Raw genomic sequence first — 23,517 nt, forward strand, 5'->3', positions numbered from 1 at the left:
TTATTGAGACAGTGTTTTCATATGTGTATTTCTTATGTATAGCACTGGCCCGGAACTTGCCATGTAGAAGAGGCTGTTTTCGAACTCACGGAGGTATGCTAGATTGCCTCCTGGGTGCTGGGATTGAACGTGTGCACCACCAAGCAGTACATTGCCTGCAGCATTTTGGTGAAGCAAAACATTTTGAACCTTGTATTTCAACGTACTCATGGCACCTGGAAATACTTGGGCATATTTTTAAGATGGCTATTTGGGGGGGTGTACTTCTGAAAGGATTAATTTTGGTAATTAACACTACCTATATGTTAAAGAACCATCAAAAAGGAAACCCGTCGGGCGTGGTGGCAGGTCTGTAAAATATGCACCCGGAAGGCAGAAAGAGAGAAAGGGAAGACAGCGTTAGATTGTAGGCCAGCCTCCTCCACAAAGGGAAAAGCAAGAGGATCTCAACTTCCTGAAAATGGCCCTCAGCACCTGACAGGAAATGGCAGGCCCAGGCCAGAAGAACTAGCGCACGACCTCAGGTTTGGCGGCCGGAAGTGGCTGCAGCCCCGCCCCTCCCGGACGTGCTGGCTCAGGAGTTCGCCTTCTGCGCAGGCGTGACTCGCTGACTCCGCCTCCTCGGTGCCGCGGTCGGAGCCATTTCTCCGCTGCTTCCATGCGGGGTGAGGTGCGTTCCTTCGCCGTTTGTGTGGAAGCTTGGAGCTGCGAACTCGCCTGAGAGGGTTGTGCTTTCGGGCACGGAGCCGTGGAGGAGGGTAAGTGAGCAGCTTGGCGGCCCCCAGGCGGGCTCGGGGCCGACGGCCGATGCTGGCCTGCTCGGCTCCGCCGTGGCTTTGTTGTGCGGCGCTGGCGGGCGGGTGGGGGAGGGGCAGCGCGGCGGGTGCCCGGATTACGGGCCGTGGGCTCGCCCGCCGTGGCGTACTCGCCGGCGACCCTGGCCCCAGGCCGCGGTCTGCCTCCCTCGGGTTGACGGTTCTCGAAGGCCGCGTCCTCCATCGGCCTGTCACGCGACGGGTGTCGGTGCCCAGAGTCGCCCGTCGTGATGGCGGCTCGACGCCACTCGGGCCCTCGGGTCGCTCATCCGGGGCACTAGAGCCCTGGAGGGCCCGCCGCTTCGGCACACACGGGTGCTCTGCAGCTCCTCCTCTGCACGGGTGGCCGAGCACGGGTGGGGCGGAACGAGGAGCTGCTGGTAGGAAAATGTCTGCATGATTAAGTGAGACCGTGCAACGGGATCGCCCTACTCTAGATAACGGTCGCCGGGAACGGCTCCTCGGAGTCTGAGTCTGGCTTTGGGGTGCAGAATGTGTCATCTCCGATGATGCAGAGGCATTTGTGAAGCCTACGGCCATAGATCGACCGGGACGGGGGGGGGGGTGGGGGGGGTGGCGCGAGAGGCAGGTCTGGCCACGTGACCTGAGGGTGGCGAAGGAGACGGAAGAATTTGTTTTAGGGTAGAAGATTGAAAAAGAATTTCGAAATATCGCAGTTGTCAAAGTAGCGGTGGCAAGCGACAGGAGCTGGAGAGAAACGAGGACCATCGGAGACGTTCTGGAGCCAAAACAGGGTTGCGGAGGAGGCTTGCATCCGGGGTGATTGACATTTTGACATCCTACTAGGCTCTCTCGTCAGGGGAGAAGTTGTTTGTAGCTTTCTGAGTCTGTAAAAGAAATTGTGGCTATTTCTGGGGAACCCTTCACCATTTTCCCCCTTCTCGGAGTCAGGGTTTCTCTGTAGCTTTGGAGCCTTCCTGGAACTCTGTAACCCAGTCTGGCCTCGAACTCTGAGAGTCTGCTTGTCTCTGCCTCCCGGAATTAAAGGTGTGCGCCACCACCTCCCGGCAGACCCTTCTTCACACTCATTTCTCACTTTGCTGTAAGTTCCCTCTGCTCAAAGTAATTAAAACAGAACAGTACAGTATACAGTTTAAGGATTAGCTAGTTCCTAAACCCTCTAAGGATAATCTCAGCAGCCATTTAAGGATACAAAAGATAGCCGTGGAAGATCTTTGGGGATCGGATCAGAATGTCCAAATTGTGACACTGAATTACTTGGTGCCATTAATGTGGGTGGGGATTTATTTATGGGCTTGGGATACGTTTTTTGGAAAAATTCTTACTGAGATGCTAAATTAGTGTTTTGGTAGGAATGTTCCTTGGATAAAATTTGGAGTCTTGCATGCCTTCAATCCCAGCACTCAGGAGGCAGAGACAAGCAGATCTCTTGAGTCTCTTGAGTTGGAGGCCAGCCTGGTCTACAGAGTGAGTAGTTCCAGGACAGACTCCAAAGTTACAGAGAAACCCTGTCTCAAACCACATACATACACACACAAAAAATGGAGACTAAAGGCTCTATGTATCTATTTCGACTTAAATTAGCATAAATATTCTGGAATTAATGGGCTTCTAGGGATAAAAACTTGTTAACACACTTACTGTATACTTTTCTGTTTTGTGTTTGTGATTCTCCTGCCGCTGACTGGAGGTCAGGAATTGTGTGTACCACAGTGCCTTTTATTTATTTGTTTTTTTTTTCCTGAGTCAGGGTTTCTCTAGCTTTGGAACCTGTCCTGGAACTAGCTCTTGTAGACCAACTACTCTCGAACTCAGTAGCCTCTGCCTCCTGAATGCTGGGATTAAAGGCGTGTGCCACCACTGCCCAACTCACAGTGCTTTCTTAGGCCTTTTATTTTTTTATTTTTAAAATTTATTTCCTTGGTTTTAGACAGGGTTCTTTTTTTTCTTTTTTTTTCCTTTTTTTTGGTTTTTCGAGACAGGGTTTCTCTGTGGCTTTGGAGACTGTCCTGGAACTAGCAGAGATCCGCCTGCTTCTGCCTCCCTAGTGCTGGGATTAAAGGCGTGTGCCACCTTCGCCCAGCTAAGACAGGGTTTCTTAATTCAAGGCCACCTGCCTGACCTTGAATTAAAGAGCTGCCTGCCTCTGCCCCATAACTATTGGGATTAAAGGCGTGGGCTACCACCACCCTGTACACCTTTTATTTTTAAAGGGCATTAGTTTTGACATTACTGTCCAAAAGTATTAAGTGTTTTTGAGACAGGTCTCTACTACCTGTAAAATTTCCTATCTCTCTGTCTCTGGGCAAGGTTTTTCTCTATGGCCTTTGCTATAGACCAGACCAGCATTTTAACTATAGAATATCACTGTACATCCCTGGCTAGCCTTGATCTTTTTTTATAGTATTTTTTTTCTTTATTTTTTTTAGTTGTTGAAAAAAATGCCCGCGTCCTCCCCGTTTCCCATTTCCCTCCCCCTTAGCCTTGACCTTTATGTAGACCCGGCCAATTTACCAGGCTCTTCTGAAGTGATCACACGATCAAATTATAAGATTACAGTCTCAACACTTGGGAGATAGAGGTAGGAAGGTAAAGCTACACAAGAAATGGTTCTACAGCTTTTAGAGGATAATGAATTGGTCTCCTGTCTGGTGAGGTAACAATAACAGTCCTAAGGGGTTGGATAAAGCTGCTGTTCAAAGTCTTTGCCAGTTTGTAGGGGGTAATGGGGTATAAGTATTCCTTCTGTGGTAAGCCTTACTTTGAATGGAAGGCCCTACCTCTTAAAGCTTTATACCACTGCCTAGTCATACCATGGACCTTGGAGAGTGACTACTGTGTATCTTGTTTGATGCTGGGTCTGGCTCTGTTTCTTGACATCTTTCTGGAACTTAGAAAAACAGGTTGGCCTTGAGCTCAACATCTGCCAGCTTCTGCCCACCAAGTGCTTGGATTAGAAGCATGGGCCAGTACCACACCCCACCTTGGAAGTACTCTTCATTGTCTTAAATTTTCTGGAGTATGCCATTTGCTTTACCAAATGCTTGATCAAAGTTGAACTGACAACAATCAAATTCATACATTTATATTGGGGTCAAATTTGTTGGATGTAGATTTATTGTAGGTGCCTTGCAGCCTACTATAGTAATCAATCTCCCCTACCCATTCTAAATTTGGTTTTGTTTTTTTTCTGTGCATGAGTATTTTGTTGGCATGTTATGTAGATGTATCATTTGCTAGAAGAGGGCATTGGATCCCTTGAACTAGAGTTAAGAATGATTGTAAACCACCTTGTGTGGGAAATAAATCTGGGTCCTCTGTCAGAGGAAATAATGCTCTAAAACCACCTAACCATCTCTCCTGTTTGCCCGGGAGGGTTTTTGTTTTGTATTTGGGCTTTGTTTTTGACATGGTCTCACTATGTAATCTTGGGTGGCTTGGAACTGGTTATGTAAATTAGGATGGCCTTTAACTCAGAACTGCCCACCTCTCCCCATTATTAATATGCCTTTAAGAAAAAAAATCTTTGACTCATTTTTATGGGAGGTTAAACTTAGCTTAGGCTACATGTCAAATTGAAGGCTTAATTGACTTCATTAATGTATGTATCCTGTACCTTCGGAATTGTTGGTTATTTTTGTAATTTTGTTTGGTTTTGTTTTTAGTTTGCTGAGAGTGCTGCATGCAACCTCAAGCATGCCTTCATTCTTATCCATCTTCACGTGAAGCTTACTAAGTGTTAAAATTATACGTGACCCACCACATCTTTAGTGTGCCTTCGTGCGGTGCTGTTTCTTAGTCTGGTGAATTTGGGTTTCAGTTTAGGCTTTTACCATGAGTCACGTGGAACTTTTACTTAGATTTTCTTTCTTTTTTTTTTTTTTAAAACAAAACTTTAGTTTTAGCTGGGTAGTGGTGATGCACACCTTTAATTCCATTCCACCCAGCACTCAGGCAGGCAGATCTCTGGTGAGTCAAGGCCAGCCTGGTCTACAAGACAGCTAGGGCTGTTACACAGAGAAACCTGTCTCAAAAAAAAAGTTGTGTTTACTTTGTGTGTATCAATATTCTGCATGTTTGGGTACCACCAGTTGGATACCAGGTACAGCCAGATGTCAGATCCCTTGAAATTGAAAGCCAAAGAAGATTGCCAGTCACCACATGGCATATAAGATACCTATTGTAGAGTGTAGGACGCTGCATAAAATGTTTGCCAAGTCTGGATGGTGGTGGTGAGCACCTTTAATCCCAGCACTTGGAAGGCAGAGGCTCTCTCTGACCTCAAGGCCAACTTGATCTACAAAATGAGTTCTAGGACAGCCAATGCTACAGAGAAACCCTGTCTCTAAAAACAAAGAAAAAAAGTTTGAGGTTAAAAATTGGCCTACAGCGATAATTATTGGGTGTGTGTGTGTAACTCGCAACTTGTGTCTTTTTTAACCACACGCCATAGGCTTCCCAACATAAATCAATTTTCTTACCAGGTAAGTTCTAGTAGTATTGTGATAGAATACCTTATTCTTGTCCTAGATTATAGTGGTTTATTTATTTTGGGGTTTTGCTATCATAACATTTTAACTTGTTTTTTAGGTGTGAAGAAGACACCTGAATCATGGGTGACATTAAAAATTTTCTGTATGCCTGGTGTGGCAAAAGGAAGATGACCCCTGCCTATGAAATTAGAGCAGTAGGAAACAAAAACAGACAGAAATTCATGTGTGAGGTACTAAAGAATACAATATATTTGTATGCTTTCATTTGTTATATAAAGGAATGTTTGTTTGGAAAGGCTAAGCTGTTGCAGGTTAGGAAAAATTATTTTGACTTGACTGCTTACTAGAAAAATTATTCTGATGCTCCCAAAACAACTTCGATGCTTGTAAGTTCAGAAGATAAGTGCTTGTAGTCTTAATAACTTTATTTTTGTTTGAGAGGGCACGGAACAGTTTTACTTCTCGATCTCTGGCTGGCCTCTTAACTTTGTAGATGAGGCTGGCTTCAGGCTCAACTGCCTCACAAGTGCTGTGATTAAAGGTGAACACCATACCTGGCTTCTCTTTTAGAGAAAGAAAGTATTTAAAAGAAGAGAGCTTTTTTTAGTTTTTATAAAATCACTGTGTTACATGATTGTGTGTGCATACAGACATATAAAAGTAAAACTTGTGAGGGTCTGTTTTTCTTTCTGTACAAGTCTCAAGGATCTAATTTAGGTCCTCACATTGGAGGCAAATGCCCTTGCTGAGTTACCTTGCTGTGTGGGGGGCACATTTTGATTGTGATGGGAATGGCACTTAAGGCCTGACTAGGCAAAGCACTGTCCCATTGAGGTTACCAGCACTCAGGAGACAGAGATGGAGGCAGGAGAAACTAGGAATTCGAGGCCTGCCTGTCTGGTCTACAGAGTGAATTCCAGGACAGCCAGGGCTACAGAGAGAAAACTGAAAAGAAACCCAACCTTAAAATAGTTTATTGTGGGAATCTGAGCCACTTCAATTGATACTATTGGATCAGCATATCAGCGAAAAGTACAATTCCATGTTTTTAGTAAAATTCAGTGTTGCATGGGTGTGCTAAAAGTATGCTTAAATGCATGTTTAAAGTAGCTAGCTGTTCATGCTTTATCTTGATGGGCCATTTAATGAATAATTATTTTTTTTAATTCTAGAATTACCAAGGTTTAATTCAACTTTTTTCCCCTTGAATCTTAAAGGTTCGAGTAGAAGGGTTTAATTATGCTGGTATGGGCAATTCCACCAATAAAAAAGATGCACAGAGCAATGCTGCCAGAGACTTTGTCAACTATTTGGTTCGAATAAATGAAGTAAAGAGTGAAGAAGTTCCAGCGGTTGGGGTAAGTATTTATGGCCAAGAACTTGAGCTGTCTTTATGTCTGCTTTCACGTTTCTCTGGGTTCAAATTAACACAAGACTGATTTACAGGTGAGTGGACATTGTTTGCAGGGCTATCATGAGTATAGTGATTATGCAAAAATGCAGTAAGTTTTAGAAACTTTAACACATGTTGAGATTTGTTCTATCTGAAATGGTGTAGAACTGATACATACTCATTAGAAACCATACCTTGAATTGTGAATTTTGACATTTATCCATGCAGGCAATAAACAGTTGTTGGACACATGGCCAGTCAGATATGCCCCCAGAAGAGTATAAACAGCCAGTACTTACAACTTATGTATTACTAAGGTACAATGCTTAGTAGGATGGATATAAGAAGTTAGTGTTTGTTTCAAAAACTTGGTATTTTCAGAATAGGTGTTTTATTGGGAGATAGCACCATCGAGGCTTTGAGTGCTCTTATAGGTGATGGTGTATCTAGGTGCCAGTCTCTCATACCCCTCCCCTTTAGTTTTTTTCAAGACAGGGTCTATACAGCTCTGACTGTCCTGCAACTCAACTGTGTAGATAGATGATTCTGGCCTCCAACTCACATATCCGCCTGCCTCTGCTTCCTAACTATTGGGATTAAAAGCTTACATCTATTCCCAGCCAACATCTCATTTCTAATCCCATGGTATTGCTAATCTCAGGTTGTGAGATTTTGGGGGATAGGATAGGTAAGTGTTTTGGAAGGCCTTTTCCTTGTATATCTTTCTAAAGCACCCTAACCTTGAGCTCCAGAAGCCACAATTTCAGGTGTCAGTTCCTGAAATTCAGTTCTAAGATTGTCTTAATCCTTTTTTTTCCTTATAAAGATGCATGTTACATATTCCAGGCTGCCTAAAATTTTTTTAATGAAGACAGGATTTTTTTCTTTTTATGAATATAATATTCTGTTTGCATGTATGCCTGCAGGCCAGAAGAGGGCGCCAGATGTCCTTACAGATAGTTGTGAGCCACCACGTGGTTGCTGGAAATTGAACTCAGGACCTGAAGAGTAGCCAGTGCTTTTAACTGCGGAGGCATTTCTCCAGATCGAGGATTTTATTATTAGAACTCATTACAGGGGCTGGAGAGATGGCTCAGTGGTTAAGAGCATTGCCTGCTCTTCCAAAGGTCCTGAGTTCAATTCCCAGCAACCACATGGTGGCTTACAACCATCTGTAAAGAGGTCTGGTGCCCTCTTCTGGCCTTCAGGCATACAGACAGAATATTGTATACATAATAAATAAATAAATATTTAAAAAAAAAATAGAACTCATTACATATACCAGGCTGGCATTGAACTCACAGAGATCTGCCTGTCTCTGTCTCTCAAGTGCTGGGATTAAAGGCGTGTACCACCACCACAAGGCAGACTGAGGGTGTCTTATACTCATTTTTAAAAAAAATTATTTGAAGTTGGGTCTCTGGCCAAGACTGGCCTTTAGATCTTTTTGCCTGGGTCTCCAGACTTGGGACATGAGGTCCAGCAGGCTATATTGTGCCTCCACCCCCTTTTTTTTTGCTTTGTTTTGCTTTTCAGGACAGGGTTTTTTGTTTTTGTGTATAGCCCGGTCCATCCTAGAGCCAGACTGGCCTCAAACTCAGAGGTTCACCTCTACCCTGAGTGTTGGGATTAACCACCATTGTCGGAGTTATTGTGCTTTTTAATTTTTAAATATTTATTTTAAGGGTTTTATGTTTGGCTTAAGTGTGCATGCCTAGTACCCACAGGTCAGAAGACAGCAGATCTGGAACAGGAGTTATACTAGGAACAAAGTCCTGGTTCTCTGCATGAGCAGCAGGTTCTCTTAACCACTGAACTACCTCTCTGGCCCCTATATTGTTCTCTAATGAACGGTGGTATCTTTGTATAGAATAAGTTTCAGAAGTTTGTCTTGTACCTAGTTTACGAGTTATCTCCCTTAATATGTTTGCAAATTTTGCTCATGAAGCTAAATTTTCAGACTTAACGTTAAAAGCATTTTGAAAACTTCTCAGGGACAGGCTCTTAAATATCCTAGAATGACTATGTAACCAGGGTTGACTTGGTTGACGTAAGTAGTTCTGCCTCTACTTTTTGTGTGTGGTGGGTGGTTTTGAGACATAATAGCACTAGCTCTTGTAGACCAAACTGGCCTCGAACTCACAGAGATCCACTTGCTTCTCTGCCTATCGAGCACTGGGAATAAAGGCATGTACCATCACCGCCTGGCTCTGCCTCTACTTTTTTTTAAAATTATTTATTTAACTTTATTTTATGTGAATCCGTGTGAAGGTGTCAGATCCCCTGGGACTGGACTTTCAGGCAGTTGTAAGCTGCCATGTGGTTGTTGGGAATTGAGTCCTCTGGAAGAATAATCAGAGTTCTTAACCACTGAGCCATCTCTCCAGCCCTTTGCCCCTACTTTTTAATCCCCCTGCTTCCACCCCTCCAAATGCTGAGATTACAGGCATGCGCCATAGTACCTGATTTGCAAACAATAGTGCTTTAAGTGAAGTAAAGAAATGCAGCCAGGCATTCCAGACTAGCAAGTGTCTTTACTTAAATTTGTTTCATTGACCCTCCCAATTCTATTGTGTAGTTGGGTTTGGTTGTTTTTTTTTTTTTTAATATTTGAGAAAAGATCTTAGTATGTAGTCCTTTCTAGCCTGTTTTACTATATAGACCAGACTGGCCTTGAACTCAAAGATCTGCCTCCCACTATCTCCAAAGTGCTGGAATTAAACAGCTTCTAATAGTATTAAGAAAACTATTTCTCAGTTAAAAAATGAAAACAAGCTGGACTCGATGGTTCAAGTCTATGATATTGGCACTTCTAAGACAAGAAGCAAGATGTAGACTACACGACAAGTTTCAGGCTGTCTAGGGTATTGTCTAGGCTATCTTAAAAAATGGTAACAATAGGGGCTGGAGAGATGGCTCAGAGGTTAAGAGCATTGCCTGCTCTTCCAAAGGTCCTGAGTTCAATTCCCAGCAACCACATGGTGGCTCACAACCATCTAATGAGGTCTGGTACCCTCCTCTGGCCTGCACCACAGACAGAATATTGTATACATAATAAATAAATATTTGAAAAAAAATGGTAACAGTAAGAGGCAGGCAGATCTTTGTGAGTTCAAGGCCAGCCTGAGCTACAGGAGCTAGTTCCTGGACAGGCTCCAAAGCCACAGAGAAACCCTGTCTCGAAACACACCCCCCCCCCCCCCCAAAAAAAAATGGTAAGAGCAAATTCACACTAGTAATCAAAAGGTTTCTGCACCCCAATAAGCCTCTTTGCTGACACAATAATCCGAATCGGACCAAATCAATCCGAATTAGAAAAAGGTCCAGGTTTAATGGATACTAGTACTCCCATATGGCTTTCCAGCACCCCAGAGAGGAGACTGGGAAAGACCAAAAAACCCCACATCTTTGTTCTGGGGTGCTGTGGGAGTGGTCTTAGTCTCTGGGGAGGGGTCATCATTTGGCGGGCCCTCTCTTTGGTGGGGTCTAGAATCAGACAACTCCCAGGAGACAGGGCTTGGAATGGAACTTCTACCCAAACATTTCAGACTCGTTGTTTTTCGAGGCACGGTTTCTCTGTGTAGAGTCTGTTCTGGAACTCTGTAGAACAGGCTGGTCTCGAATTCACAGGGATTTAATTCCTGCCTGCCTCTGCCTTCCAGTGCTGGGATTAAAGGCATGTGCCACCACATCCCCAGACACTTTGAATAAATGGATGCCAGTGGCTTGGGTGATGCTTCCACCCAAACAGTAATCTTACTGATGTTCAAACTCCCAGTTGCCTTAGTGTAAGACTGTCATGAAAAAAGGTATACTATGTAATTAACTGTATAAACAGAAATTTGAACACATGAATCTTTTAACTTTATTAAAGTTCTAGCACTTAGTAGGCTCAGGTAGAGAAATTGCCTGGAGTGGGTAATTCTGATAACATAGGTCTTGCCTTAAAAATGGCATTTATCGTAATGTTAAATACTTCTGTTACTATATAAGAAAGGCAAGGTTTCACTATGTATCTTACAGCTCCTGGAACTCACATGGATCCACCTGCCTCCTGAGTGCTGGGACTAAAATTGTGTGCCACCATGTCGCACACTTATATTATAGAGATTATTTCACTAGCCTTTGCCGTCCTTAACTTTTAAGTTGTGATGGCTTCAAATTTACAGCTAACCTCTGAATCCTGCCTTCCTGTTGAAGGAATGCTTAACCATATTTGGCACCAGAAATTTTATCTAATGCTTTTTAATAAGATAGGATCTCATAATATATTCTGCAAAAATTTGCCTCTTCCTCCCCACTTCTGGAATTAAGCACATATACCACTATTCCCAGCTGCTTTCTTTTCTCACTCTTTTTTTAAAGCAGGGTTTCTCTGTAGCAGTCTTAACTGTTCTGGAACTAGCTCTAGACCAGACTGACTTTGAACTAGTCATAGAGATCCCCTGCCTCTGCCTCTCTCAAGTGCTGGATTAAAGACATGCCACCATTGCCCAGATTAGCTTTGAATTCTTGAGGGTAGTGTTATTTCCTGTTAAGGATGTATAATAGTTGGACATCCTTAAGTGGTCAGATGTTGAGGAAACAAACACCAATGGAGAAAGACAGGTTATAGCAAGACTTACTTTCAGCAAGTGGGGATGGGTTATGTAAGAGTTTGGTATACGCTTAAATTACATGAAGCTGTCTCTAAGAAATAGGGAAAATACTGTTGGAAAGGATCTTTAATATATGGCATCTTTTGAGTCTTGAAAGAGACTTCTAGTTCCACACACACACACACAAAAAAAGCCAAAACAAAGCACTGACTGTTGACATTTCCTTGTACAGATTGTACCACCCCCACCCATACTTACGGACACATCTGATAGCACAGCAAGTACTGGAGAAGGTGCACCACCACCCATGGGAGGACCACTTCCTCCACATCTGGCTCTCAAAGCAGGTAAGAAAGAGACTTGAATATCTGCACTTGACTGAGAATAACACTATTATGGTTGTTCATGTCTATTTGGAGAGTTTTATTCTTAGTTTAAAAAACAAATCTACATTAAAAATACATTATGGGTAGTAGTCTCATGCCTTTAATTTCAGCAGAGGCAGGCTAATCTGAGTTCGAGGTCAGCCTGGTCTACAGAGTGAGTTCCTGGACAGGCCCCTAAGCTACATCAAAGCCTGTCTGAAAACAAACAACAACAAAAGCCAAGAATATATATTAGTACCTAGGACAGAGAGACTACCATGCCCGAGGATGTGTTCTAAATCAACTAGCATCCAATATGGGCAGAAACAGATTGGGCAAGTTGGCCAGGCCAGCTTTTAATGTACTTGCTTGTGAGAAAAACCACCCAGATGAAAGCAGTTCAAGGGAGGATATGATGGGTTTATTATGGGTCACAGTCCATCATGACAGATTTCAAGGAGGGAGGAGATTAAAGCAGAAAGCAGCTGGTGACCTTGCAAAAACAGAGCGGTGAATTTTCACTATTACTAACTTAGCCAAGACATTCTCTAACAGACAATTCCTGCTAGAGGATTTAGTCAACAGTTCCATTAATTAATCATCAGAGAGCTTATTTACTGTTTCTTGGAGATTATACTATCATTTCCACATGCATAGGCATAGACAATCAAAGAAATGAACTGGATTGGGTTGTCAGTTACTTAAAATTTTTAAGATAGTCCTTAAAATTTTTAAGATAGTCCTGATTCATCAGGTGCCCTTCCACATTACTGAAAATGTGTGCCCAAACACAAAATGACAAAATTTTTTTAGGAGTGTTCTTTAAAATAATTAAAATTTCTTTTTAGTTAAAAGAGTGATTTTATTTTGTTTTATTTATTTATTTTATTTTTTAGCAGAGAATAATTCTGGAGTAGAGTCTTCATCTGGCTATGGTTCTCCTGGACCCACCTGGGACAGAGGAGCCAATTTAAAAGACTACTACTCAAGAAAGGAGGAACAAGAAGTGCAAGCGGTAAGGCTCTTACGATGTCACATCCTTGAAAATAGGATTTGGGGTAGAATTCACAGCAGGGTTGAATATCTCCACAAATTCATAATATAATTAATTATTGGGTTTTCTGTTAATATTTTTGAGACGGTATCTTGATCCAGTGGCCATAGCTTAAAAGCCGTTTTTAATGGTTGCTAGTACTAACCTGCTTGTAGTCCAGCAGTAGAAAGGGAATGACTTTCAAGGCCAGCCTGAGTGACAGTTCCAAGAACATAGGAATTTTAGAATTCCTATGTCTTTTCTCAAAAATAAGGGTTTTGGATAGTTCAGTGACATAAGTACTTGTCTAGTCGTGCACAAGACCCTGGATCTCAGCACTACAAAAACAAAACCTGGTTTTTGTATTGGAAAAGAGATGTTACTTGTTATTGTACCTTAAGTACTGATAAGTAGTGCAGCCAAATTTAATCATCATTGATTCCACAGACTCTAGAGTCAGAAGAAGTGGACTTAAATGCTGGGCTTCATGGAAACTGGACATTGGAAAATGCTAAGGCTCGCTTGAACCAGTATTTCCAAAAAGAAAAGATCCAAGGAGAATATAAGTACACCCAAGTGGGTCCCGATCACAACAGGTTTGCTTGTTTCACTATTTTCTTTGTAAAGAAGTTAAGGTTGTTTGGCTGTTTATGTTTTAACCAAATGTTACCCAGTTTATTGTATGCATCAGCAGTGAATTGTAAAAAGATAAATATATATAAGAATTACTGACTTGTAGTTGCCATAGTTTTCACTTAAGAATGTAATGCTGTTGTATAAGAAGTCCTATAAAAGTCTGTTGCTAGACTTTTAAGATTATCATTTGGCTGAGGCCTAAGGCCTTAACATCTACTGGCGATTTGTTAGTTGACCTAATCCGATGGTCAGAGGTGATTTTGTTTGGTGTAGTTTCATTGGAGATAGATAGCTTTAATACTTGAAATGGTTCTGGTATGTTTTGTTGTTTTAGTAGATTGTATTTCGTCTGTATCCAAATTTGACTTGAGTTTGATGTTGGCAGCTCTTTAAAGAATCCTGTTTCTTGAATACCATGAAGTCGAAGGATCGCGAAGGTTTTATATGTGACTTAAATTAGAATTCTTTTTTTCCTGTTAAGTTTATAAAACTGAATGTAAGGGAAGATATGTGACCGTATGTTTCTCAGCCTGCTTGATGTTCTTCCTAAGAGCATTCCAGGGTGTAGTACTTATTACTCCCAGGAAGGCTCATACAGATTAGATTCTTCAGGGAGGCACTATATTTTTATTGCAAGAGAAAGGAAGCAGTTTTGGAAAATGTCTTAATTGGATTTGCTGTCTTTCATTATAAAAAAATTAAATTATCCAAAATAAATTTAAAACATTTTTCTTAAATCAAAGTGTTCTCCCTTGGGTGCAAATAGCAACCCTAAAATTATCATTACATACAAAAAAACAAAAACAAAAATTGACCGCATACTCAAAATGATCAGAGCATGGCTCCTCCTGCTTCCTACTGCTTTGTTCAGTCCTGAATTCTCAAATACTATATGCTTGGTATCATTATTTTCATTTTGTTATCAGATAAAAAACAAAACAGACTATAACAATTTTTAATGCTTTATGTGTAACTTATTGGACTTGCCAGCTCCTGGTGGTTTTTCTTTGTAATAATAATTGGAAATGCTGGTGATAGAGCTCAGGTGGAGCATCTCCATAGTTTGCTTGAGGCCTAGAGTTCAAATTCCCAGCATTAATAATAATGTTTTAACATTATTATTACTATTATTATTATATACATAATTGTGCCTAAAACTTAACTGAATTGCTGCCAAAAAGCTTGATTTCAGTATCTTACTGATTTCTGATGTAAAAGCAAAGAATTCAGGACAAGACAATGTAAGAGGCAGACAGTTGGAGCTGGGACACATTGCTCCTTGTATGTCCTTTATTGAAAGGCATAACAGACAGCAACACCAGAGGTTTGTGTTCATATACACATGTGCTGATGCTTAGGCTGAACTAAGCAATCACATGGGAAACTATTGTAAACTGATTTCTGGTGTTGCTGTTCCCCCCTAGGTGGAGGAGAATGAGATTGAGTGCTGACTTTAAGCCTGGCTGAGAAACATACTGTCATCGGTGTCATTAATGAAAGGGTGGATGTTGTTCCCCTGAAAGCCAGTGGCCTTTGACCCCTTGAAGCCCTTGTACCTGAAGGTCAGTTGACAAAGAAGTTTAGGAAGGAGACTAACATTTTTTTTCCCTAAGCTTCACCTAACCTTTTGTTCACAGCACAAAGTCAAGTTTGAATGTACGAGCAGTGAAGGACCAGCATACTTTTGCTAAAAATCTAAATTTATTCCTTAGAACCTGCTAGCAGTTTTAGCTGTAATGTAAAAAATGACTTTTGTTCTCTAGGCCCTGGTTTAAATACCTAAAAGTAGGCTAAAATATTTTTTTTTTGTCACCAAGGACTTCTTGCAGCTATATGTAATCAGGACTCTGCCACAGGAGCTACTGGTATATAGTGCTTGCATGTATGAACTTGCCCTAACAGGTTGTAACTAGTATATATATATATGTAATTTGAAGAGTTTGGTCTTTTTCTTACTTAGCTACAAGCTAAACAAATAATTTTTTTTTATTGAAAGCATTCTCATACTCAGATTCTAACCTTGGAATAAAAATAAGTAAATCTATAATAATCTAAAAATGTAACATTTTCTTTTCATGAAAGAAAACTCCAGCTGTTAATAACTAATGTCATACATATTTGCAGTTTATATACTTTTTGTTCTAGGATTGGACAGAAATGTTCAGAATGTTTTTTTGCTATAATTTTTATTGAATGCAGTTGGAAAACCTCCCTGACTAGGTAGATATGGAGTTAGTAACTTAGAGAGATAAATTTCTAACCTTGTTTGTATATGTTGTTACAGGAGCTTTATTGCAGAAATGACCATTTATATCAAGCAGCTGGGCAGAAGTAAGTGTAATTCCTTTTAAACTACTCATAAAGTTTTTGCAGTGAAGATATTTTCACATTATAAAGTCTTGAGCTACTTTGAAAGAACATACAACACTATAGAGAAGTTAGTTTTAGCCTATTACATTGAAAAATTGAACTATTCATTAATGGGAAAGAATTGGAGAGTAACACGGGATTTTGAGAGTTATTGATACTGTATACTAACGTGGGAGCTAGGTATTTAAATTTCATGCCTAGTAATTTTTTTTTTTTTTTTTTCGAGTCAGGGTTTCAATGTGGTTTTGGAGCCTGTCCTGGAACTAGCTCTTGTAGACCAGGCTGGTCTCAAACTCACAGAGATCCGCCTGCCTCTGCCTCCCGAGTGCTGGGATTAAAGGCTTGCGCCACCACCGCCCGGCCTTCATGCCTAGTAATTTGAGTTATGGTTATAGAGTGGAAGAAGTTAGACTAGAGAAAGTTGAGGGTAGGAGGTGTACTGTGGATACCATTATGCATCATATAAACAGATGATGAAATTAACAGTCTAGATATGAAGCGCCTTACACCTAGGCACAAAAACAAGCCTGCTTGTATTTGTCTGTTTCCTTAAGTGATGTAGATTTCCTTTTATAGGAGTTTCATTTATAAAATTGGTAGCCTTTTAGACTTGACAGTTACCAAAATAGTTGGTCACCTTATAATAATGCCAGAGAAACCTATCTGAAACAGCAGGTTTTAGGTACCATGATACCTATAATATTAACATTGTAGGATATTACTGGAATTCAACACAGGTGTAAATCTCCTAAACCATGTATGCAAAAGATGCTTGTGTAATATTTTAGTAGTCAGATCATGAAGGATGTTTACAGTTGAAGTTTTAAGTAGCGAAATGGAATTTAATGGGCTGGATTGGGTAATAAAAAGCAATAAGCTATTGCATTTGAGAATCATGTAGCTAGGAATGGTGGTGGGACCTGCATTCTGTGTGTTAATGTAGGAGGGCAGCCTCTAAGTTCCAGTCTTGTATAAGACAGAAAAACCTTGTTTTAAAATAACAAAATACCAAAGGTTAAATAGAGCCAATAGGTAAATTTGTGGATTTAGGAGATAAGCAAATTCTTTGGTAGATTGCTTACTTATAGGATTATTGATTCAGTATCCTGTACATTGAAACAACTGTGAACCAAAGTCCCTGGAACTCTAGCTATCAGCATTCTGTTAAATAATGGTCTTTTTCTTTGGGTCTCAATGGTAATAAGATTATATTCAGAAGGCTCCAAATTAAGCCTTTTGTTCAAAACAAACCCAAAAGCAAGTTTTAAAGAGGCATGGGGGCTGGGCTTTTAACTTACTTGGTGATTGTTTGCATTTATTTCTGGCTCAAGTACCACACAAGCTAGGTAAGGTGGCATGGCGCACTGCAAGATGAGGCAGGAGAATCAGAAATGTGTTCGGGGTATTGGGGCCGGTTTGAGACCTGCCCATCCTACATAGTGAGTAGCCACATTCAGGACTACATGAGACCCTTGTCTTTAACAAAAACAGTTAAAAGTTACCTTTTACTACATAGAATGTTGGAAATTATGCCATGACTACATGAGACACTCAAAAACAACCAGAGAGAAACCATGAGAAAGCCCCTAACCTTAGGAAAACAAAGGATAAACTCATCCATAGTAGATGATAGAAAGGCTGAGATGGTACTTATATTAATTCTTCGGCAATAAGGCTTAGGGGGCTCTAGGTTAACTGGCTGCTCTTCCAGAGGTCCTGAGTTCAATTCCCAGAAACTACATGGTGGCTCATAACCATCAGTAATGAGATACGGTGCCCTCTCTGGCATGCAGGCACAACACTGTATACATAATAAATAAATCTTTTTTTAAAAAAGATTAAGACTTAAGGTTTGAGGATAGAAAGATACCCGTACATTTTTTTTACTGCCATAGTGTTAACTGTAAATAATTATACCATACATAATAGTGGTTCAGATTATTTGATCAGAAGATTTAAAGGAATGTCTTGAATTGTATTTCTGAATTCTTAATGTAATTTAACACATGCTTAAATTTAGCATATGGAAAATTTCATAGCTGATAACAGTGGTTGCTTTTTAGTTTGGGGGGGCGGTAAATAACATAACTTTGGCTTCCATGGAGGAAAGAATGAGTTGTCTGCATTGAATTTCATACTAAAGTAGACGTCACAGGTGTGATAGACTGTATGACCTGTGAGACCTACTTATTTTAAAATTTGGTCTGGTTTGCATACTAAAGCTTTGGAGTTCGGACTCTGGTAATCCTAAGAAGCTGTGACCAGGATGCTGGAATGATGGCTCAGTCAGTGGTTAAGAACACTGACCCCTCTTCCAAAGGTCCTGAGTTCAATTCCCAGCAACCACATGGTGGCTCACAACCACCTATAATGAGATCTGGTGCCCTCTTCTGACCTACAGGCAGGATACTGTATAAGTAAATAAATCTTAAAAAAAAGAGGCTGTGACTCAGGAACTTTTTAAATTAACATTTTTTAAATTAACCTCTTTCTTGATGTAATTGACCATTGTACATGTAATTTCATTTTATACTTACATTTTGAGTTTATCATTTTTTAATTTGATTTAATGATGTGGTAATGACAACAGTTGAGTGTAGGCTTAAATGATTAGTTATATAGAATTGGATTTGGTTAATAAATAGAATGAAAAGAACTGTGATGTACTTTTTATCAGTGGTTGTTTAGTATGTGAATGTTTAATTGTTACTGATGGTTCCTTGTTCAGCTCATTTCTGTCTTGGTAATCCTTGTAGGGATTTTCGCACGTGAACATGGATCAAATAAGAAATTAGCAGCACAATCATGTGCCCTCTCTCTTGTCCGACAACTCTATCATCTTGGAGTGATTGAGGCGTACTCTGGGCTTACAAAGAAGAAAGAAGGAGAAAGAGTAAGTATTTAGGCATTAATACTCGTAACTTCGTATTTGACTAAAGGAGTTGAATTTATAGTTCGAGGGAGGAATGACTTGGGGGACATGAGCATAATAATTAATGGAAATTAAGGCTTCTAAATGCTAGGCAGATGTTTTACTTCTGACCTGTATCAGATCAAAGCTTAGAATATCAAGAAATTAAAAGGTTGTATTTAATTAGCACTCTTTTAAGATCCACTGAGTGAACTGTAAAGATTCTCACTAAGAGGAATTTTTATGTCTATAATAGCGCTATTTTATATACTGTCAGCTCTCTATCTCTACTTTGCTAAAATTAATAGTTCTGAATTATTTATGGATGTGTTGATGATATTCTTTTTGTAGGTTGAGCCTTACAAAGTTTTCCTCTCTCCTGATTTGGAACATCAACTGCAAAATGTGGTTCAAGAGCTAGATCTTGAAATTGTGCCTCCAGTAAGCATATATACAGCTTTTTGTAGTTAACTTTATTTTAAAATCTTCCCATAGACAAGTGTCTACATTTATTTATTTTGCTTTTTCCTAGCCCGTTGATCCCTCTATGCCAGTTATACTCAACATTGGGAAATTGGCTCATTTTGAACCATCTCAGAGACAAAACGCAGTTGGAGTGGTACCTTGGTCACCACCACAGTCCAACTGGAATCCTTGGACTAGTAGCAACATTGATGAAGGGCCCCTGGCTTATGTAAGTACCACATGCCCTCTAAGATCAATTTTGAAGTTTAAAACGTCTTCTTCCGTATATTTTATTTAAATTCTGTACATTTTATTTCCTTATTTTACGGAAAAGTATATGGAAATAAAATAGATTTTCTTTGAATGTTTTCTTTTTATAGGCTTCTACTGAACAAATAAGCATGGATCTTAAGAATGAATTAACATACCAACTGGAACAGGATCATAATTTACAAAGTGTAAGTGGTGAAAATTTTAACTACATTGCCTAGTGTTTCAGAAAGAACATTGTTAGGTAGAATGGCACATTTCACCAAATTATTAATCATAGCTAACTGATAAAGTAGTGGCTTTTAATTCAGTCAGGACCTAGAAATGAGTTGTGCTTCTTTGTTGGTTTTCAAAAGTGCTAACATTTTTTGGCAAACAATTACAAAATTAGAAAGTTTCTGGAGACCTAAGAATGAAATAGGGGGATGAAGACCAAGAAAGATAATTTAAAAATTTAGTGAGAATCAATTCTATTAGAGATAAATAGGTATCATAGAATATATCACGAACTAAGCCAGTTAAAATATAGTACCTTTTTAATATGGAAGTGGTTCTAATGAAGTTTTACTAAGTTTTGACTTTTCTATGCAGGTATTACAAGAGAGAGAGATGCTTCCTGTGAAGAAATTTGAACCTGAAATCCTGGAAGCCATTAGTCAAAATTCAGTTGTGATCATTCGCGGAGCCACTGGATGTGGTAAAACCACACAGGTTCCACAGTACATTTTGGATGACTTTATCCAGAATGACAGAGCAGCAGAGTGTAATATTGTTGTGACTCAGGTAAATAACAAGCCAATGTGAGCTCTGTTAATAGTTTGGGAGTTGGAGGATTTTTTTTGTTGTTGTTGTCAAATAAGGTTTCGAGACTGTTAAGACATTGTCACCTGCTTTCAGGGAGCCTAGATTGATCTTAACGCAGGTTTCCTGCTTGTCAGACCTATGGGAGACCTTAAACCTTCTCTAAGGGAGCAGATGGTGGTTGGGAAGGGAGGGAGGAGGAATTGGGATTAATGTGAAAGTATTTCCAGTTTTACGGGGAAAAAATGTTAAAACCGTAATACCAACACACACTCTTTACTGCTTTTCCTGTCCTTGGTAACCTAGAATCTTGACAGGTTAGGAACGTACCCTAACCACTTAACTATAACTTCTATACTCTAGGTCATCATTGAACTTGAAGCCTGGGGGTTCGGGCTTACGTTAGGTATATAAACACTCAACCAGGAATTTAGGCTAGCCGGGCAGTGGTGGTGCACACCTTTAAGCCCAGCACTCTGGAGGCAGAGGCAGGTCAACAACATTGTGCCTCACAACAGTTATAATGAGATCTGGTGACCTCTTCTGGCTGGCAGGCACACAGGCAGACAGAGTACCATATATATAAAATAAATCTTTTTTAAAAAGGATCTTAGGTGACGCTTATGGCGCCAAGGGATCTCTCTCTCTCTCTCTCTCTCTCTCTCTTTTTTTTTTTTTTTTTTTGCTTTTTCAAGACAGGGTTTCTCTGGTTTTGGAGCCTGTCCTGGAACTAGCTCTGTAGACCAGGCTGGTCTTGAACGCCCAGAGATCCGCCTGCCTCTGCCTCCCGAGTGCTGGGATTAAAGGCGTGCGCCACCACTGCCCGGCTGGGATCTCATTTTTTATGTTTTTGTAAGTAAGATAAGCTTGTCAAAGTGCTCATGCATTGGGGACAGCTATTTCATAATCTGTCATGTTAAGCTGTTGGCGACAACTGACCATCAGGATAGATAGAGCAGGGTGGCTTCAAACTTTGATCTGTGTCTTCTACATGCTTGAAGGTCAGTAAAGTTAAATTAATACAAACTGGGCAGTGGTGGCACACACCTTTAACCCTAGCCTAGCCTGATCTACAGAGTGAGTTCCAGTGACAGGCTCCAAAGATACACAGAGAATCTCTGTCTCTGCAAACTAAAAATAAAATAAAAATGGAGGTACCAGGATGGTGATGATAAAACACTTGGGAGAAAAATAGTAGGGTTAACCTGAAACTTAGCATTAAGCTTTACTTTTTAAATATTTTTTGCAGTGTGTTTATGTTGCACATGTGGGTATTTGCAAAAACTAGAATAGAGTGTCATTACCAAGAGGTGGGACTTAATTTGTGAGCCAACTAACTAACATGGTTGCTAGAAACCAAATCTGAGTTCTTGATCAGTTCAGTGAGCCATCTTACTTAGTTCCAGCTATGCTGAGTGTAGTGTTTGTAAGAACCAGTTTCCTATTGGTTTGTGCCTTTTCTCTTAGTCACTTGTAATACCATAATTCACGTGGGAACTAGAGATAAGTACTCAGATTAAAAATAAAGAGCCTTATTGTACCATAATGGAAATAGTTAGCATATTCTCCATTTATTAAAGTTTCATATTCGGTAAAGATCATTTGTATCCTAACTTTCTCTGTTTCTAAGATAGCAATGAGAGCTTTTATAGTAATTTAAAATTTTAGCTGGGTGTGGTGTAAAGTTTGAAGTGAGACTCAGAACTTTTTGTATTATTAGTTAGGTAGAACACTTGGCCTAGCATGTAACATGTTCAGTCACCCATATAGCACATAGATACTTTTAAATAAGTATAACTAATTTTATAATTCCATATCACTTTTGTTTTGTTTTCAGCCCAGAAGGATCAGTGCAGTTGCAGTGGCTGAACGAGTTGCTTATGAGAGAGGTGAAGAGCCTGGAAAAAGCTGTGGTTACAGTGTTCGGTTTGAGTCTATACTTCCACGCCCCCATGCCAGTATAATGTTTTGTACTGTAGGTAAGTAATGCATTGTGGTACCTCATTTGTGACTTATTGTCATCTTTTTATTAAAATACAGAAAGTTTGTTGTGCAAATGTTAATCCTGTACAGAAGAGAGGCAGAAGCAGGCAAATAACTGTTAAGGGCCAGTCTGTTTCACAGAAAGTCGGGACAATGCCAAAAATACCTCAATGTGTCAGGATATTAATTATTGAAGACTGTTTTGACAATATAAGGATTGTGATGTAGCAAGATTGATTATCTAGTCATTTGCTTGCTTGATAGGTTTCTCTGTATAGTTTTATTATCTACATGATATCAGTAAATCATGCCTTTTTTTAAAGGTCTGTGCAATTAACCAACCTCAGCTAAAGTTTTTTGTGTTTTATTGACTCTAGGAAAGAAGCCTATCTCATAATTGTTTTTTTTTTTAGGTGTACTCCTAAGAAAATTAGAAGCAGGCATTCGAGGGATCAGTCATGTAATTGTAGATGAAATTCACGAAAGAGATATTAATGTAAGTAACCTATGAGTCAGGTTTGATTAGAAATCTCATCTTTGCTTTCTTTACTGCTAAATACTGTTTATTCAGAGAACCCAAATAAGTTAATATTCACACCGTAATGTTGTTTACTATGATCGATAAGAGTTTTATGTAACTTAGCATTTTAGTAGTGATTTATGGCCAGTATCTAGTGGAATTGTATGATTTAGTTTTCCTTTGTATGTGATAAATTTTGTGCTTTTTAGCAAAATGTTGGTAGGCGTTTATAGCTTAACATTTCAGATGTTAATTGTCACAGAAAATGAGAAGAAAATACAAATTTCTCACTCTAGCCTTATGGTTCTTGATAAGCCAGTGCAAAGTTTTATTATATATAGTTTTAAGATTGGAAGGTGGATACTACAAACAATATTTTAAAATACTCCATTTATACAACAAAAAGTGTGATATCTTTAAAAGGATATTCTACATTGCTTTATCATGCAAACTATCCAGAGTTGCTATTGGAATCTAGTAGTTATTCTTTTTTTAAAGCATTTTCTTTCTTTTTTTAATATTTATTTCTTTATTATGTATACAATATTCTGTCTGTGTGTACGTCTGCAGGCCAGAAGAGGGCACCAGACCCCATTACAGATGGTTGTGAGCCACCATGTGGTTGCTGGGAATTGAACTCAGGACCTTTGGAAGAGCAGGCAATGCTCTTAACCTCTGAGCCATCTCTCCAGCCCCCAGTTACTGTTTTTTAAAACAGGGTCTTGTTCTTTAGCACAGATTGGCCTCTAATTTCCAGTCGTGTTGCCTTAGCTTTCCTAGTCAGTTAAGAGTATGAGGAACTACATCCAGGTGTTTCACTAGTGACTTGACTTGAGTGTTAACATGCTAGTTAGTGGTCTTTAAGAATTTTAATTAATGTCC

General features: G+C 39.9%; 1 protein-coding gene across 2 annotated transcripts in view; it reads left to right on the top strand.

The window, feature by feature from the left end:
* Window positions 1-619: 619 nt before the first annotated feature.
* Dhx9 (DExH-box helicase 9) overlaps window positions 620-23,517 on the top strand; it is a 36,756-nt gene continuing 13,858 nt past the window's right edge. Inside the window, exons 1-14 of one of the 2 annotated variants that reach the window (XM_041663038.1) lie at window positions 620-758; window positions 5,388-5,520; window positions 6,508-6,648; window positions 11,514-11,628; window positions 12,543-12,661; window positions 13,127-13,275; window positions 15,600-15,646; window positions 18,442-18,578; window positions 18,948-19,037; window positions 19,129-19,290; window positions 19,442-19,519; window positions 19,923-20,114; window positions 21,970-22,111; window positions 22,529-22,611. In XM_041663038.1, the coding sequence (XP_041518972.1) occupies window positions 5,410-5,520; window positions 6,508-6,648; window positions 11,514-11,628; window positions 12,543-12,661; window positions 13,127-13,275; window positions 15,600-15,646; window positions 18,442-18,578; window positions 18,948-19,037; window positions 19,129-19,290; window positions 19,442-19,519; window positions 19,923-20,114; window positions 21,970-22,111; window positions 22,529-22,611 (1,566 nt within the window). In that variant the 5' untranslated portion in view covers window positions 620-758; window positions 5,388-5,409. The remainder of the gene's footprint in view (window positions 759-5,387; window positions 5,521-6,507; window positions 6,649-11,513; window positions 11,629-12,542; window positions 12,662-13,126; window positions 13,276-15,599; window positions 15,647-18,441; window positions 18,579-18,947; window positions 19,038-19,128; window positions 19,291-19,441; window positions 19,520-19,922; window positions 20,115-21,969; window positions 22,112-22,528; window positions 22,612-23,517) is intronic. The other variant, XM_041663039.1, reaches the window with a different exon arrangement.

This window comes from Microtus oregoni, unplaced genomic scaffold (genome assembly GCF_018167655.1).
Source record: "Microtus oregoni isolate MIOR12 unplaced genomic scaffold, Mior012 000013F_ref0000133, whole genome shotgun sequence".
Classification (NCBI taxonomy): Eukaryota; Metazoa; Chordata; class Mammalia; order Rodentia; family Cricetidae; genus Microtus; species Microtus oregoni.